At 40.5% G+C, this 19,968-nt stretch overlaps 1 protein-coding gene across 1 annotated transcript in view; it reads left to right on the plus strand.

Moving 5' to 3' along the window:
* The window catches only part of LOC129623818 (craniofacial development protein 2-like), a gene marked incomplete at its 3' end in the record, with an annotated part of 51,052 nt that extends 34,564 nt beyond the window's left edge, over positions 1–16,488 (plus strand). Inside the window, exon 3 of the mRNA XM_055541738.1 lies at positions 15,572–16,488. Within this exon, the coding sequence (XP_055397713.1) occupies positions 15,572–16,488 (917 nt within the window). The remainder of the gene's footprint in view (positions 1–15,571) is intronic.
* Positions 16,489–19,968: the final 3,480 nt, after the last annotated feature.

Below are 19,968 nucleotides of genomic sequence, written 5' to 3' on the forward strand. Positions count from 1 at the left end.
GGTTACCAAACAAACAAACAAACAAAAAGGAAACACATTAGGTTCTCTAAGTTTAATATTTGTTTGCTCTAGGAAATAGTTTATGAGATATACAGGATGAAAAAGTTATTAATTTCCTCTTTACAAAGAGAGGACTGTGCACATGACTTCTCCCATGAAAATCACATTTGAAGACCTGAAAAGAGATTCACGGAGCTGAGATAAAGGTAAGATGCTTCCTATATTGAGGAATGAGACCATACCTGTTGCTGGGCAATTTTGCCTCCTCCAATGCTACCATCCACCTCACTCAGGCATAAAGTCAAGGTCATCAGGTGGAGAAAGCAACAGCTTGGCATTCAGTCTTTTCTATTGTCAATGTGAATCATGGAATGCTCTATGCCTGTTTCCTCATCAGAATAGGGCTAATAAAACCTGATTTTGTTTTAATGTGGTCATAGGATGATCAAATGAAATGACATGTCAAAGCAATTGGCAAACTCAAGTTTTTATGGTTGTCTCCAAATACAGTCGTATTTTACACAGTGCATAGTAGTTTCCCTGGTGGCTCAGTGTTAAAGAGTCCTTCTGCCGATGCAGGCTTATGTGGATTTGATCCCTGGGTCAGGAAGATCCCCTGGAGAAGGAAATGGCAACCTTCTCCAGTATTCTTGTCTGGGAAATCCCATGGACAAAGAAGCCTAACGGGCTACAGTCCATGGGGTCACAAAAGAGTTGGACATGACTTTGTGACTAAACAACAACAAAACCAGTGCATAGTATGTTAATTTTGCTAGGCAGAAACATTTTTGTAAAGCGTGAATGGCAACACTCTAACATGAATCTTCAAAAGTTACTGAGTTCTTATCATTTAGTTGTAAATAGCTTTTCTATTAAATGCATAGTCCTCAGATAAATCACATGCTGTGATTCGATAATTTGTTTACATTAAAAGAAAAATTTTATTGTTTTTTTTCTATCATAAAAGCATTGCTTGACCATAATAGGTAAATTTAAATGTATAAGTAAATTTTAAAAGGAAATATATGTATTTTTTATTATGCAAAGTAACATTTATTAGTCATTTGGTCTGTTTCTCTATATATGTGTCTACTCTCTTCATATGGATAGAGACAGGGATTCCCAGGTGGCTCCATGGTAAAGAATCCACCTGCCAATGTGGGAGATGCAGAAGATGTGGGTTTGATACCTGGGTTGGGAAGGTACCCTGGAGGAGGAAATGGCAACCCACTCCAAGCCACTCTTGCCTGGAAAGTTCTATGGACAGAGGAGCCTGGCAGGCTATAGTCCATGGGGTCACATGACTGAGTGACTGAGCATGCATGCAGATGGAGACAGATATATATGGTATATGTTTCATTTTCTGCTCTTTTCATATAGCAACAAAAATACTTTTTGACAAAAAGAGTGGCCTATATAGGGGTTAAAATCTTTTTTTCCCCTCCAACTCCTGTCAAGATAGCACAGATAATATAAAGAAAAATTCTGTTCTCTTTAAGAGAAACTATACCAACCAGTGGAAATCTTAAAGCGTTTTCAAGCAAGAATGTGGTAAGAGGAGGTGAGAAGGGGAAAGCAAAGTGCCACCAACCCATTATTGCCTGCCAAGCTCCAGAGAAGCTTCCTGTGGACTCTTGTGCAGAGGACAGCCCACAGCCACCAGCTGCCTCAGGAAGTGCTCACCTGTGAGAGCTTTGCTGTCCAACATACCTGAGGACAAGGCCATCCATCTGTCTGTGTCAGGCAACTGACTGTCTCAGAGGAATTCCAGATAGATTACCTACTTTCAGCTGGTGCCCTGAAAGGAAGATCAATCATGTTGAAACCGAAAGAGGAACTTAAAAAAAACAAAAACAAAAAAAAACAAAAAAAACTTCATTGCTCCTACCTATATACAGGGGAGAAAATTCTACATTAAGTTTCTATGGTTCAAGGGTAGAAGTCAGACTACAGACCCCAGCTCATCATGATCTGAGGTCAAGGCAAGATCTGCAAAAAGAAATCAGCAACTGATGTAACTGCTCACAAAATCATATCAGCCACTGTCCAAACAAGACCATACATATATTTTTAAATGCAGAAGTCTCTTGTTTTGTGGACTTATCATTATGGTGTTTTATATTGATGTTCAAAATAGCACCTTTGAAGAATATCTAAACATCACATTGAAAAACTCCTGTTTAGATGTTTACACGGCTCATAGTTTCATTTTTCTTATGGAGGACTTTCTTTACCTCTGAAAAGCTTAGCATTTCCCTTACCCTTCCCTCCTTTGCATATTTCAAAAGGACTAATCATTTCTAAAATGCTATATACCTAAACTATTGGAGAGTTGTCTTCCCCCAACCCTATTTGAACATAAGCTCTATGAGAATAAGATTTTTTGTCTGTTTTATTTGTTTGTTTTTCCCATCCCTAGAATAACCCTGGAACACAATAGGCAATCAATACACAGTGTTGAATAAAAGAATAAAAAGGTGGACTCATGTATATGCTGCAACTTCATGTTTGCCTTCTTCTGTTCCTTTAAATTTATTCCTTGGAACTAACTGGTTTATATCATTCCCCTGAGTGAAATTTGTGGGAAGCCCTATAATCCTTAGGATTGCTCTTAGGTGATATAAGGTCCTCTGGTTACTCTGAGTCATAAAGTATAGTTTCATCTCTCAGTTCAGAAATTCATATATCCAGCTCAATATAATATCCAAAAACATAAAGCCAGGATTTAAAGATAGAACTTCACTTTTCCCCCAGTTTGAGCCTAATGAAGTAGGAAAGAGGAAAATGTTTGCAAAAGCAGGTTGTATTACTCATTTTAGGTTGGCTGTATGTGGCACCCCTTCCTGTGAAGGGATTAAACATCCTGCCTTATTGAATTCAGGAGCACTGAGGTGGTAATTATTCCCTTGTGTAATTCTCTTCTCTTGACTGTGGGCTGCCTTTTGACTGCAGACTTGCTTGAAATTAATAGAAAAGTCATATGATGTCACTGCCATTATAAAGTTGTGAAAGGCTGTGATATCTGCTTGCTGGCATTCTCCTTCTGGCTCTTCATGCATATGCTTATTCTGTGGAGACAGGCACCTGGCAAGGAACTGAGGGCAACCTTTAGCCACCAGTCAGCAAGCACCTGACACTTTCAGTCCAATAGCCCTGAGGTACTGAGTCCTCACTGCCAGTCACCACTGAGTGAGCTCAAGAGCAGATCCAATCCCATTTGGCATCTGGTATGACTGTGACCCTAGCTGACACTTTGATTGCATCTCTTAAGAGACCTTGAAGAAGAGGAATCAGCTAAAATGTGCCAGATTATTGATCCATGAAAAGTAGTAGATAATAGCTGTGTATCGTTTTAAAAGCTACTGAATTTGGGGGTAATTTGTTACATGATAATCAGTTCAGTTCAGTTCAGTCACTCAGTCCTGTCTGACTCTTTGCGACCCCATGAATTGCAGCACGCCAGGCCTCCCTGTCCATCACCAACTCCAGGAGTTCACTCAGACTCACGTCCATCGAGTCAGTGATGCCGTCTAGCCATCTCATCCTCTGTCGTCCCCTTCTCCTCCTGCCCCCAATCCCTCCCAGCCTCAGAGTCTTTTCCAATGAGTCAACTCTTCGCATGAGGTGGCCAAAGTACTGGAGTTTCAGCTTCAGCATCATTCCCTCTAAAGAAATACCAGGGCTGATCTCCTTCAGAATGGACTGGTTGTATTTCCTTGCAGTCCAAGGGACTCTCAAGAGTCTTCTCCAACACCACAATTCAAAAGCATCAATTCTTCGGTGCTCAGCCTTCTTCACAGTCCAACTCTCACATCCATACACGACCACAGGAAAGACCATAGCCTTGACTAGACAGACCTTTGTTGGCAAAGTAATGTCTCTGCTTTTGAATATGCTATCTAGGTTGATCATAACTTTTCTTCCAAGGAGTAAGCGTCATGATCAAAGTGAAAGAAGAGAGTGAAAAAGTTGGCTTAAAGCTCAACATTCAGAAAACGAAGATCATGGCATCCGGTCCCTTCACTTCATGGGAAATAGATAGGGAAACAGTGGAAACAGTGTCAGACTTTATTTTTTTGGGCTCCAAAATCACTGCAGATGGTGACTGCAGCCATGAAATTAAAAGACTCTTACTCCTTAGAAGAATGAGTCATTTTTTCAAACTGTGATAACCAAACCTGTCTCCACACATTGCTAACTGTCTTAGGGTGGGGGGCGGAGTGCAGAATACCCTCTGCATGAGAAGTTCTGTTCTAGTCTATCTTGACTGATAAGGTCAGTTTTCCCTTATTCCCACCGTCTGCAGTTCTCTTGGCATAAATGAGTTCATTTGCTCTGGCTAGTTGCTGCTGATTCCTTCTTTAACCCCTTTCCATCATGATCTTTCTACCTCTTCAAGTAGAATTCTTGAGACCAGAATTAGAACAATTTTATGCTAGCCTTATTGGACATGTGACCCACATCTAGTTCAGAGAAAACAATTTTACTTGTTCAGGGTGATCCCAATATGTCAACACAAGAGTAGCTGAGCAGCCACCTTCCTGACCCTTTCTATGTCTCAGGCTTGAACCAGGAACCAGACTATTGTTTCCAAATCACAGCTCACATTGTCTGAGAGATGAAGTTGAATCACTTTCCATAAGAGCTGAGATTAGGAGAAGGTACCCTCCAACCCTGTGTGTGTAGGAGAGGGAGGTGGGGCTGTCTCTTCAAGAAAATGTTCTTCTCTTTTAATCTCCAGTCCTAATCCTTTTAGCTCTTTGTTGCCAGCTAGAGATTAAAATCACAAGACTAGTTTTTTGTTCACTTCATTTAAAAATAGTTGATGACCTTCTGTTTAAAAAATTGTCACTGTTGTTTTTAATCTTCAACTGAAAATAACATACATGTAAATCCACCATAGCATTCTTTATAGCAGTTTATCGTTTTCTTAATAACCACATAATATTTTTCAACTGTGCAGAAGACTAAGAATCTTACTCTGAATCTATGCCACAACATATAATCTACTCAGCTCAGCTGACTGAAAGCATCATTTTTGTTTTGGGGTGTAATCTAGTATAGGTTTAAGATTTCGTTTTGCTGGGTTGTATATATCTAGCCTCTTCCATATAAGAAACAGCAGCCCACCCTTCAACTGCTTTTCTTTCTCCTCGAAACTTTCTGTCAATCAAATCAAACAGATAGCCCTAGACTGTGTTCAGAGGAGTGGAGTCAGTGGTGGGGAGGGCTTCAGTGCTCACCTCTTCCAACTGGGCATTATTTTTCCTTTTTAAAATTTTACAAAGTCTATCTTCTATATATCTACCTATCTGAAAAGTGAAAGTGTTTGTTAGTCACTCAGTCCAACTCTAAGTGAAACCATAGACTATAACCCTCCAGGCTCCTCTGTTTATGGAATTCTCTAGGCAAGAATTCTGGAATGGGTAGCCATTCCCTTTTCCAGGGGATCTTCCTGACCCAGGGATCAAACCTGGGTCTACTGCACTGCAGGCAGATTCTTTACCATCTGAACCACCAGGGAAGCCTCTATCTATCTACTTACAAAAGCTCTATTGAGATTTAACTGATACACCAAAAACTCATATATTTAAAATACACAATCTGATGAATTTGGATTTATACAAACACCTGTGAAATCATTATCACAGTCTAGGCAATAAACATGTGCATTACCTCCAAAAGTTTCTTCATACCCTTTCGGGGATTTTTATGTGTAACTGTGTGTGTGTGTGTGTATAGTAAGAAAGCATAACACAAGATATAACCTCTTAACAAAAATTTAAATGCACAATACAGTATTGTTAACTATTTATTGGTCTTCTATATCATCTCAGAAGGATAGACTTTTCCCACTGTCTCCTCTCACTGCCTCAGCACACCTAGATTTCCCTTGCTCATGACTAAGCAAAAATTGCCTGCTCCAGATTACCATCATTTTGAAAATGACAAAGAAAGAGGGAAATGGACAGTGACTATGAGGAGAAGTAGAGCATCTCTTTTGTTATATTTTCATTAACATCTAAGTAGAGAAAACATGGACTTCCCTGGTGTCTCAGACAGTAAAGAATCTGCCTGTAATGCAGGAGGCCTGGGTTTGATTCCTGAGTTGGGAAGATCCCCTGGAGGAGGACATGGCTACTCACTCCAGTGTTCTTGTCTGGAGAAACCCCATGGACAAAGGAGCCTAGTGGGCTACAGTCCATGGGGTCGCAAAGAGTCAGACACAACTGAGTGACTAAGCACAGCACAGAGAAAACATACTTTTAGGATGCACTTTGCTAAAGGGGAAATTCTGAGACACTTTACCCAGAATGATTTTGTGTAGTTCATCTAATTTTTTCCAGTTAAAGAATTATAATTGCATTCTAATTGGGGACTGGTGAAAGTACTCTTTAACGTTCACTTTATTCATAATTAGGTTTAAAAAATTTTGTATTCATGTGAAAAATTACCGTGACTTTTGCAGTTCTGGGAATTAATTATAATATTTTCACTGAAATAAAAGATGATAGCCACTTGCCTTGGGTCCTTTTTAAAAAAACTTCATTAAAGACATTAATTTGGAATAGGTACATAGACAATTAAATATTAATCATAAAACTGAAAAGAATTCAGCTGAAAGGGGATCAATATAACACTAAGTTCAAGTGACCTTCAAAAAGGCAGGATTAATGCAATAAGCCAGGATAAATGTTAAGAAAACTGAAAATCATTTTCTTCATGAAATTTAAGAGGGTGTTGCTTTAGAAGAGACCATGTTGCCATGGAAAAAAAGAGAAATTGGAGTATCAGAGTGTTTAGTATGAAATGTTATTGCCAAAATTAACCAGAAACACACATGCAATGAATGGAATGGACATTGCTAACAAAGAGATTAGTAAATTAACTTGAGGAATTATTGGGTTGGCCAAAAAGTTCACCCGGCTTTTGGCCAACACAATGTATAAGAATTCAAAGGAATAATGAAATGAAATCAGAACAAAGATGAGAAAGATGGAAGACATATATCTTTACACTAGAATTTACAGAAAGACAGCACAATGTGAATACAATGGAATCAATAATTTAAAGAGTATAATAGAAGATAATTTCCCTGAATGAACAATGATCTCAGTCTTCAAATTGAAAATTTCAGATTGTTATAAATTTCCATGGAAAAAATAAATTTCTTAAATGCATACAATAAGAAAAAGAATGAGAGAGAGAAATCAAAAAGTCAAAACCAACCATGTTGATTTTACATTTGCAATATGAAATGCTAAAAAATAATATCTAAAAACTTCTGAGAAGGAATCACTGGAAGCTCTAAAATTCTACATACTGGTAAGTGCACTGGTATAATTTCTGAAATGTCATCTGAAGTAGTAAAATACAATAGACAGAACATTCCAAAGAGAGGTGCAAGATCAAAATAGAGATTTTAAAATGATTTAGCTAGACAAATATTTCCACAGTTCTTGAACCCCTCACACTAAGTCAAAGAACATGAAGGGTGTATGGTGAAAGGAAGAGGGTATTTTGGAGAAAGTTCATTGTGTGGTATGAGTTTCACTCATTCGAGGGTCCTGGGGCATGGGACCCTGTCCCTCAGCTCAAAACCAGTGAGGAGGGTCAACAAACTTCATTGAATGCAGAGTTAACCCAGAAAACAGGCCTATTTAGTAATTTTAGTTGGATATTTCAATGAGCTTCAGCAAGATAACATTGATGATATGTGACCAGACACTCAAGATAGAAAAGGAAGACCATAAGTTCTCAATATGAAAAATACTAATAAAGCAAATGCACAGACACACAGACATCACATACACATTATTGATATGTTCAGCAAGGTAAATACATTAAGATGATTTCTGACTCTTACTTGAAAAATCTAAAACAAAAGGGCTGGAAAGATGCTTTGAAGTTGGGGATGAAGGCAATGAAGGGGAGATGATAGTGTTTGATGACCTAGGTTCTCAAAATTTTTTTGAAGCAAATGATGTGTGAAGGTTTTCAGTGGGTCAGATAAGGGCCATGCATGACACAGAATCAGATGGGTGTTTTCTTACAGAATGAGGCTAGGATAAGAAGTGAGAAGCTGTAAAGCCAGGTTCCCAAAAGCTGTAGACAAACTAAGTTATTGGTAGGAGAAGAATATAGCATCTTAGCCAAGAAAACTGCTAGAGGTGTAAGGCAATGTCCAAGGAATATATTCCATGAACCACCATATTTCTTCTAGCTAAATATAAATATTCTTTCCATTTTTTAAAAACTATTCCTCCATCCCAATATTGCTTAGGGTAGTTTACTCTAGCTACCCTAGCTAGATGACCCCCAATCTAAATGGTTTAATAAAATAATGTCTTATTTCTCATGCCCATCATAGTTCAGTTGAGTGTTAGGTCTGCAGCCTTCCATCTGGTGATCGACAAAATCAGCATCCTTCCATTTATGACTCTGGCTTGGAGTGCTTCATTGGGTTCTTTACATCTGGTTAGGAGATGATGAAAGAGAAGATGGAAAAAACATATTCAACACACTCCTATCTTCACTACCATGACTACTAATGATCCATTCCACTTGCCTTCCATGAGGGAAAGCTGCACACATGGCCCAACCTAGATGAAGGGAAGAGGGATGCCCAGAAAGAAGAAATGGGTTTGATGAACATGTAGCAGTTCTATTCTATCTTATAGCTTCCAAGCCCTAACCTTAAAAGTGTTGTAAACTAGAAAAGGAGGAATTTAGAATGAGAGCAGAAACCTGTCTTTCATTTTTTTTTTCACTTGCAGCAGTCTTGATTTGAAGTGGGAGAGTTGCTGCAACTTTAAGCGAATTTGGAAGATTTGCTTATATATGGGATTAGCCATTTTAAGTAGCAATTTGAGATTATGGTTTGTGTCTTGAAATAATCTCAGTGCTTTACATCTCTTTAAAATAACTATAAGAATATATAAATGCCAGACTTTGTACTGCTGGGGCAAAACTAGTCCCACTGAGTAGTTAAAGAAAAGTGAAAAAGCAAAATTAAATTGCCTTGTGATTACATCCCACCAGTTGGGCTAGTTTAGCATACTGGTTACATAAATTCTTGTTCATTCACTTGAAAAAGTAACTGGAATATTTTGTTCCTTTCCCCTGTGCCTACACCCATTCATTCCTAGAGGGCCCCTGGGCTTCAATTAACTCCAGAGGGAGTTGTAAGCTCACAGGCCAATGATCAAAGATTACAGATTCTTGACTTCTGGGCCACCAAAGGCACCATCCAGCTGTGAGACAGTAAAGTGTGCCTATGGAATGCAAACAAGCAGAACATGTTTCCAAGACATTCTTCTTCTTTACTCCTTTACCCACATGCATGCACACACACGAATGTATGCGTGCACACACACACAGACACACATACCAGAGATCTAGGAGGTGAAAAAAGGACTTAGAAGCAACACAGAAAACTCAGTTTCTTACCAGAATGAATCTTTCAATGGGATATCATGATAGTTTTCCCCTTAATATTTATGGGATATGAGTTTAAAGAAAACTTTTGTTCTGTACCCTTAAAAAAAAATTATTTGGCTACTCTGAGTCTTAGTTGAGGCATGCAGGATCTTTGTTGCAGAATACAGGTTCCCTGTTGCAGCATGTGGGTTCTTACTTCCCTGACCAAGGATTAAAACCAGGCACCCTGCATTGGGAGGGTGGAGTCTTAACCACTGGACCACCAGGGAAGTCTCTGTTCTATATTTTAGTGTTGGGTAGTTTGAAGGCAACAGATTAGCAGAAGAACCTTGGCCAAGGTCATAGAAAGGTTAGTAAAGACATCTTCTTGGGGTTTCTAGCCATGAGAAAAGTTTGAGCTATCTCAAGATTCATATAGTCAAAGCTATGGTTTTTCCAGTAGTCATGTATGGATGTGAGAATTGAACCATAAAGAAGGTTGAGTGCCAAAGAACTGATGCTTTTAAACTATGGTGCTAGAGAAGACCCTTGAGAGTTCCTTGGACTGCAAGGAGATCAAATCAGTTGATCTTAAAGGAAATCAACCCTGAATATTCATTGGAAAGACTGATGCTGAAGCTGAAGCTCCAATACTTTGGCCACTTGATGCAAAGAGCTGACTCATTGTAAAAGACTCTGATGGCAGGAAAGACTAAGGGCAAGAGGAGAAGGGGGTGACAGAGGATGAGATGGTTGGATGGCATCATCCACTCAATGGACATGAGTTTTAGCAAACTCCAGGAGATACTGAAGTACAGGAAAGACTGGCATGCTGCAGTCCATGGTATCACAAAGAGTCTAACACAACTGAGCAACAACTTATTTCCGGGACACTGAGTTTTGTCAAGTGCAGGTGAGTGTACTGATGTGAAGGTAACTGAAAAAAACTTCCAATGGCTAGAAAAAATTGTTATAGAGTAAAACAAAGAGACTTTAGCAGCAGACACTTCAGGGAGAGGAGGTGACAAGCTAAAATCAGGGAAGTGACGATAGGTTGAGGTCTCAGAATGTGATTAAGATCTACAGAGTTGAGACAGGAGTCAAGTTGGCAGTAGCAGATTGGAATACTGTGCATATTGTATTTCCTTATGTAGATGAGAATCACCATAGACCAATTATATTTTCTCCCCATTCCATAGCCCTTGTATGACACCCAAGTTTAAGCGTAAATTATCAGCAAATTTCTGAAAAATTCTTTGCTACTGTTCATGCTAATTCACTTCAGTTGTGTCTGACTCTTTGTGACCCTATGGACTGTAGCCCACCAGGCTTCTCTATCCGTAGGATTCTCCAGGCAAGAATACTGGAGTGTGTTGCCATGCTCTCCTCCAAGGGATCTACCCTACTCAGGGATCAAACTGTGTCTCTTACATCTCCTGCATTGCAGGTGGATTCTTTACCACTACTGCCAAAAGAGCACATAAATAAGAGTCTTAAAGCTTCAGGCTTCACAAATGCTGAATTCACACATAACCATTGCTGATATCTCCTGGCTAGAACTTCCTCTGTCATAGCAACTTTGACACCCCCAAATGCTTTCCTATATCCCCCAAATCCCTCGTGCTAAACCTCTGAGGCCAGCTGACATGTCTGCTGATATGCACTGGCCATGGCATGACCCAGATTACATCACAGGAGTTACTCAGGTGATTCCTCTCCTTCAGCCTTGCCAGGCTATAGCCTTCTGGTGTTTCAATCCCTTAATTGGCTTCATGTGCAACCTATGGACATTAAACTTGGGTTTGGGACTGAGTCCTTCTAATAGCTCACGTTTATCGTTCTCTAAAGTCACCCCCACCCCAGAGTGGTCCTCCAGGTTTTGTGGTCCAGCTTGTCTCAGTAGGAATGGCCTCTCTCCCTCCAGTACTTCAGAACCAAACATCAACCCTGGAATATAGACTGCATGTTTGTGTCGCTCCCAAATTCATATACCAAAACGTATTCTGCAATGTGATGGTATTTGGAGGTGGAGCTATAGGGAGGTTATTAGATCATGAAGGTGGAGCCTTCATGAATAAGTTTAGTGCCACTATACAGGAGACACATAGACCTCTCTTGCCTCTTCTGCCACATGAAGACTCACAGAGAAGATAGATGACTATGAACCAGGGAGTAGGTCTTCACTACACACTGAAATCTTAGAGCACATTTGATGTTAGACTTTCAGAACTATGAGAAAAAAATGTTTATTTTTAAATCCACCCAGACTGTGGGTATATATTTGTTATAGTAGCTCAACTGAACTAGAACAGCTTGCTTTTAAGAAAAATATGAGCTAAGGGTTCCTGGAAGTGCTCCTGAGGTATAGCTATACTCTAACCTAGGCTCCTCTCTGTCCAGTTTTCTTGGATTTCGCAGTTCCTTCTGTTAGTTTCTGAACCAGAGAAGTCTGTACCAATACTTCAGGTTTCTGCTTCTACCAGCTTCCTTTCTTATAAACCTGCAGAGCTGTGCCCTCTTCTTAATCATCCTTGCATGGTCTGGGTTGTATTCCTGTCCTTCTACATAATGCTCCTACCATCTTCACTCTGTATCTTGGTCTTGAGTTTTAAAAATCACATTACTTTTGCCTCTTAATTTCTGATTTGACACTGCACAATCTTAGACATCCAACTAAATGCAGAGTTTCAAAGAATAGCAAGGAAAGACAATAAGGCCTTCTTAAATGAACGCTGTATAAAACTATAATGACAGAAAGGAAAAGGCTCGAGATCTCCTCAGAGAAGGCAATGGCAACCCACTCCAGTACTCTTGCCTGGAAAATCCCATGGATGGAGGAGCCTGGTGGGCTGCAGTCCATGGGGTCGCTAAGAATCGGGCACGACTGAGCAACTTCACTTTCACTTTTCACTTTCATGCATTGGAGAAGGCAATGGCAACCCACTCCAGTATTCTTGCCTGGAGAATCCCAGGGATGGTGGAGCCTGGTGGGCTGCCATCTATGGGGTCGCACAGAGTTGGACACGACTGAAGCGACTTAGCAGCAGCAGCAGCAGCAGCAGAGATCTCAGGAAATTTGGAACTATCAAGGGAACATTTCACCCAAAGATGGGCACAATAAAAGGGCATAAATAGTAGAGACCTAGTAGATGCTGAAGAGATAAAGAAGAGATGAAAAGAATACATAGAAGAACTGTACAAAAAGGATCTTAATGAATCGGATTACTATGATGGTGTGGGCAGTAACCCAGAGCCAAATATTCTGGAGAGCAATGTCAAGTGGACCTTAGGAAGTGCTGCTGTTCGTAAAGGTAGTGGATGGGATGGAATTCCAGTAGAGGTATTCAAAACTCCAAAGGATGATACCATCAAGGTGTTGTATTCAATATGTCAGCACATCTGGAAGACCCAGCAGTGGCCACAAGACTGGAAAAGGTCAATTCTCATCCCAATTACCTAGAAGGGTAGTACTAAAGATTATGTTAACCATTGGACAATTGCACTCCTCTCCCATGCTAGTTAGGTCATGGTTAAAATCTTGCATCCTAGGCTTCAGCAGTAAGCAAACCAAGAACTTCCAGATGTCCAAGCTGGGTTTAAAAAAGGCAGAGGAACTAGAGATCAAAGTGAAAACATTTGCCGGATCATAGAGAAAACAAGAGAATTCCAGAAAACCATCAACCTCTGTTTCATCAACTATGCTAAAGCCTATGACTGTGTGGATCATAACAAACTGTGGAAAGCTCTTAAAAGATGGGAATACCAGACCATCTTACCTGTCTCTTTTTTTGTATGTGTGTGTGTTTTTTAATTTATTTTTTTTATTTTATTTTTTAACTTTACAATATTGTATTGGTTTTGCCATATATCAACATGAATCCGCCACAGGTATACATGTGTTCCCCATCCTGAACCCTCCTCCCTCCTCCCTCCCCATACCATCCCTCTGGGTCTTCCCAGTGCACCAGCCCCAAGCATCCAGTATCGTGCATCGAACCTGGACTGGCAACTCATTTCATATATGATATTATACATGTTTCAATGCCATTCTCCCAAATCTTCCTACCCTCTCCCTCTCCCACAGAGTCCAAAAGACTGTTCTATACATCAGTGTCTCTTTTGCTGTCTCATACACAGGATTATTGTTACCATCTTTCTAAATCCCATATATATGCGTTAGTATACTGTATTGGTGTTTTGCTTTCTGGCTTACTTCACTCTGTATAATAGGCTCCAGTTTCATCCACCTCATTAGAACTGATTCAAATGTATTCTTTTTAATGGCTGAGTAATACTCCATTGTGTATATGTACCACTGCTTTCTTATCCATTCATCTGCTGATGGACATCTAGGTTGCTTCCATGTCCTGGCTATTATAAACAGTGCTGCGATGAACATTGGGGTACACATGTCTCTTTCCATTCTGGTTTCCTTGGTGTGTATGCTCAGCAGTGGGATTGCTAGGTCATAATGCAGTTCTATTTCCAGTTTTTTTAAGGAATCTCCACACTGTTCTCTATAGTGGCTGTACTAATTTGCATTCCCACCAACAGTGTAAGAGGGTTCCCTTTTCTCCACACCCTCTCCAGCATGTATTGCTTGTAGACTTTTGGATCACAGCCATTTTGACTGGCATGAAATGGTACCTCATAGTGGTTTTGATTTGCATTTCTCTGATAATGAGTGATGTTGAGCATCTTTTCATGTGTTTGTTAGCCATCTGTATGTCTCTTAAGAAACCTGTACATGAGTCAAGAAGCAAGTTAGAACACTGCATGGAACAAATGATTGGTTCAAGATTGAGAAAGGAGTATGACAGGGCTGTCGATTGTCACCCTATTTGTTTAACATATATGCTAATCACATCATGAGAAATGCTGGGCTGGATGAGTGACAAAAATCAAGATAGTTGAGAGAAACATCAACAATCTCAGATATGTGGTTGATACCAATCTAGTGGCAGAAAGCAAAGAGGAACTAAAGAATCTCTTGATGAGGGTGAAGGAGGAAAGTGAAAGAGCCAGCTTAAGACTAAATATTTAAAAATCTAAGATCTTGGCATCTGGATCCATTACTTTTAGGAAAATAGAAGGGGTAAAGGTGAAAGCAGTGACAGATTTCCTTTTTTTTGGATTCTAAAATTGCTGCAGACGGTGACTGCAGGCATGAAATCAGAAGATGATTGCTCTTGGCAGGAAAGCTATTACAAACCTAGACAGTGTGTTGAAAAGCACAGATATTACTCTGTTGACAAAGGTCCATATAGTCAAGGCTATGGTCTTCCCAGTGGTCATTTATGGTTGTGAGAGCTGGACCATAAAGAAGGCAAAGCATCAAAGAATTGATGCTTTCAAACTCTGGTACTGTAGAAGGCTCCTGAGAGTCCCTTGCATAGCAAGGAGATGAAACCAGTCAATCTTAAAGAAAATTAACTCTAAATACTTGTTGGAAGAACTGTTGATGATAGCTGAAGCTCCAGTATTTTGTTTATCTGATGTGAACAGCGGACTCATTGGATAAATATCTGATGCTAGGAAGGACTGAGGGCAGAAGAAGGCATCAGAGGATGAGATGGCTGGATGGCTGGATGCAATGGACATGAACTTGGGCAAACTTTGGGAGATGGTGAGGGCCAAGGAGGCCTGGCGTGTTGCAGTCCATAGGGGTGCAAAGAGTGGGACATGACTCATCTACTGAAAAACAATAACAAAGATCTTAGACTTAGCTCCTACTCATTGATTCCCTCTTCATATTTGGAAATTATGGTAAAATAATTGATATTATTTCTATGAATATAAATGGTATCATTCCAAAAATCTAGATTGCTGTTGGATTAAGTTATTAAATTTTCTTTATGGAAATAAATCTGCCATGGCATGAAACTCTGAAAATTTATTCAACTCAAGGTTGGTCAAGTGTCCTTCATCTATCTTATTTTAGTTTTTCCTTTTTGCACCTCTAGGACCACAGCCTTGTCTAACTCAATGAAACTAAGCCATGCCCGTGGGGCAACCCAAGATGGGTGGGTCATGGTGGAGAGATCTGACAGAATGTGGTCCACTGGAGAAGGGAATGGCAAACCACTTCAGTATTCTTGCCTTGAGAACCCCATGAACAGTACGAAAAGGAAAAATGATAGGATACTGAAAGAGGAACTCCCCAGGTCAGTAGCTGTCCAATATCCTACTGGAGATCAGTGGAGAAATAACTCCAGAAAGAATGAAGGGATGGAGCCAAAGCAAAAACAATACCTAGCTGTGGATGTGACTGGTGATAGAAGCAAGGTCCGATGCTGTAAAGAGCAATATTGCATAGGAACCTGGAATGTCAGGTCCATGAATCAAGGCAAATTGGAAGTGGTCAAACAAGAGATGGCAAGAGTGAATGTCGACCTTCTAGGAATCAGTGAACTGAAATGGACTGGAATGGGTGAATTTAACTCAGATGACCATTATATCTACTACTGTGGGCAGGAATCCCTCAGAAGAAATGGAGTGGCCATCATGGTCAACAAAAGAGTCCGAAATGCAGTACTTGGATGCAATCTCAAAAACGAAAGAATGATCTCTGTTCGTTTCCAAGGCAAACCATTCAATATCACAGTAATCCAAGTCTATGCCCCAACCAGTAATGCTGAAGAAGCTGAAGTTGAACGGTTCTATGAAGACCTACAAGACCTTTTAGAACTAACACCCAAAAAAGATGTCCTTTTCATTATAGGGGACTGGAATGCAAAAGTAGGAAGTCAAGAAACCCCTGGAGTGACAGGCAAATTTGGCCTTGGAATACAGAATGAACCAGGGCAAAGACTAATAGAGTTTTGCCAAGAAAATGCACTGGTCATAACAAACACCCTCTTCCAACAACACAAGAGAAGACTCTACACATGGACATCACCAGATGGTCAACACCAATATCAGATTGATTATATTCTTTGCAGCCAAAGATGGAGAAGCTCTATACAGTCAGCAAAAACAAGACCAGGAGCTGACTGTGGCTCAGACCATGAACTCCTTATTGCCAAATTCAGATTTAAATTGAAGAAAGTAGGGAAAACCACTAGACCATTCAGGTTTGACCTAAATCAAATCTCTTATGATTATACAGTGGAAGTGAGAAATAGATTTAAGGGCCTAGATCTGATAGATAGAGTGTCTGATGAACTATGGAATGAGGTTTGTGACATTGTACAGGAGACAGGGATCAAGACCATAGCCATGGAAAAGAAATGCAAAAAAGCAAAATGGCTGTCTGGGGAGGCCTTAAAATAGCTGTGAGAAGAAGAGAAGCGAAAAGCAAAGGAGAAAAGGAAAAATATAAACATCTGAATGCAGAGTTCCAAAGAATAGCAAGAAGAGATAAGAAAGCCTTCTTCAGCGATCAATGCAAAGAAATAGAGGAAAACAACAGAATGGAAAAGACTAGAGATCTCTTCAAGAAAATCAGAGATACCAAAGGAACATTTCATGCAAAGACGGGCTCGATAAAGGACAGAAATCGTATGGATCTAACAGAAGTAGAAGATATTAAGAAGAGATGGCAAGAATACACAGAAGAACTGTACAAAAAAAATCTTCACGACCCAGATAATCACGATGGTGTGGTCACTGACCTAGAGCCAGACATCTTGGAATGTGAAGTCAAGTGGGCCTTAGAAAGCAGCACTACGAACAAAGCTAGTGGAGATGATGCAATTCCAGTTGAGCTATTCCAAATCCTGAAAGATGATGCTGTGAAAGTGCTGCACTCAATATGCCAGCTAATTTGGAAAACTCAGCAGTGGCCACAGGACTGGAAAAGGTCAGTTTTCATTCCAATCCCAAAGAAAGGCAATGCCAAAGAATGCTCAAACTACCACACAATTGCACTCATCTCACATGCTAGTAAAGTAATGCTCAAAATTCTCCAAGCCAGGCTTCAGCAATATGTGAACCGTGAACTTCCTGATGTTCAAGCTGGTTTTAGAAAAGGCAGAGGAACCAGAGATCAAATTGCCAACATCCACTGGATCATAGAAAAAGCAAGAGAGTTCCAGAAAAACATCTATTTCTGGTTTATTGACTATGCCAAAACCTTTGACTGTGTGGATCACAAGAAACTGTGGAAAATTCTGAAAGAGATGGGAATACCAGACTACCTGATCTGCCTCTTGAGAAATCTGTATGCAGGTCAGGAAGCAACAGTCAGAACTGGACATGGAACAACAGACTGGTTCCAAATAGGAAAAGGAGTTCTTCAAGGCTGTATATTGTCACCCTGTTTATTTAACTTATAATGGCACCCCACTCCAGTACTCTTGCCTGGAAAATCACGTGGACGGAGGAGCCTGGTAGGCTGCAGTCCATGGGGCCGCTAAGGGTCGGACACGACTGAGCGACTTCACTTTCGCTTTTCACTTTCATGCATTGGAGAAGGGAATGGCAACCCACTCCAGTGTTCTTGCCTGGAGAATCCCAGGGATGGGGCAGCCGGCTGGGCTGCCATCTATGGGATCACACAGAGTCAGACACAACTGAGGTGACTTAGTTTGCAGCAGCAGAGTACATCATGAGAAATGCTGGGCTGGAAGAAACACAAGCTGGAATCAAGATTGCTGGGAGAAATATCAATAACCTCAGATATGCAGATGACACCACCCTTATGGCAGAAAGTGAAGAGGAACTCAAAAGCCTCTTGATGAAAGTGAAAGTGGAGAGTGAAAAAGTTGGCTTAAAGCTCAACATTCAGAAAACAAAGATCATGGCATCCAGCCCCATCACTTCATGGGAAATAGATGGGGAAACAGTGGAAACAGTGTCAGATTTTATTTTTCTGGGCTCCAAAATCACTGCAGATGGTGACTGCAGCCATGAAATTAAAAGACGCTTACTCCTTGGAAGGAAAGTTATGACCAACCTAGATAGCATATTCAAAAGCAGAGACGTTACTTTGCCAACAAAGGTTTGTCTAATCAAGGCTATGATTTTTCCTGTGGTCATGTATGGATGTGAGAGTTGGACTGTGAAGAAGGCTGAGCGCTGAAGAATTGATGCTTTTTGAACTGTGGAGAAGACTCTCGAGAATCCCTTGGACTGCAAGGGGATCCAACCAGTCCATTCTGAAGGAGATCAGCCCTGGGATTTCTCTGGAGGAAATGATGCTGAAGCTGAAACTCCAGTACTTTGGCCACCTCATGCGAAGAGTTGACTCATTGGAAAAGACTCTGATGCTGGGAGGGATTGGGGGCAAGAGGAGAAGGGGACGACAGAGGATGAGATGGCTAGATGGCATCACTGACTCGATGGACGTGAGTCTCAGTGAACTTGGGAGTTGGTGATGGACAGGGAGGCCTGGCGTGCTGCGATTCATGGGGTCGCAAAGAGTCGGATACGACTGAGCGACTGATCTGATCTGATCTGATATTCACTGATGCTGATATTACCTTGCACAGTAAAGGAGCAGTAAGTGTTAACATTCAATCTCATCTAAGGTGCTTCATAATGGGTAAAATAGTAGAATAAGCAGGACATTTCGCTGAATATAATTAAAGAAACCCACATGAAGTAAAAATACATTAAAAATTAAAAATTGAGGTACGGTCAAAATCGGAGTATTTGAAAGACATCTGTAATATTCACACAAAGGAGCAATTTTTATGCTATGCTAAGTCACTTCAGTTGTATCCGACTCTGTGTGACCCCAGAGATGGCAGCACACCAGGCTCCCCCATCCCTGGGATTCTCCAGGCAAGAACACTTGAGTGGGTTGCCACCTCCCTCTCTGATGCATGAAAGTGAAAAGAGAAAGTGAAGTTGCTCAGTCGTGTCTCACTCCTAGTGACCCCATGGACTGCAGCCCACCAGGCTCCTCCATCCATGGGATTTTCCAGGTAAGAGTACTGCATTGACAATATTTTGTGGTACATATTCATTTGGAATTTTGATTTGTCCCTCTCTTTTGATGCTTCCTAAGAGACTATAACCTCTGTAAAGGGAGGGACCATATCTGCTTTATTTAATGCTCATACAAAGTGAAAGCTCATAAAGAATATTGAATAGGTGCCCCCTAAGAGGAAAAATGAGACTAACTTCTGTCACCTTCTTTTCTACACCTTACCTTTCCCCCCTGGATTTGTACCTAGAACAAAGGGGGAAAAATATGTTATTTCTATCTAGGAGACAAGTTTCTGGTCTTGCCCTTCTCCCAGTAGGAGGCTTCCATCTTTACACTCACAACTTAGGAAAAGAATACACTGTAGACAGGCATCACAGAGTCTTAAGAAAAAAAAAAATGGCTGGAAAAAAAGATTTGAGAATGAAAAAGTTTATGGGAAACTCTGAGACAAACCAAAGGAAAGAGATTAATTCACAGGAGAATTCCTAGGAATCTTTATTTCTCTTAGATACGGAGTTCACTTTTGTTCAATGTCATATTCAGACATTTTCATCGTTGCTGATAAATAAAGAAGGCGCCTTGAGATTGATGTGCTTGCGTGGGATTTTCTTTCATGGAGAGACAGAAGAATCTTAGACCCTCTGCTGGAAAGGGCCTGCATTCTGGAACAGGAG

This window comes from Bubalus kerabau, chromosome 11, assembly GCF_029407905.1.
Source record: "Bubalus kerabau isolate K-KA32 ecotype Philippines breed swamp buffalo chromosome 11, PCC_UOA_SB_1v2, whole genome shotgun sequence".
Classification (NCBI taxonomy): domain Eukaryota; kingdom Metazoa; phylum Chordata; class Mammalia; order Artiodactyla; family Bovidae; genus Bubalus; species Bubalus kerabau.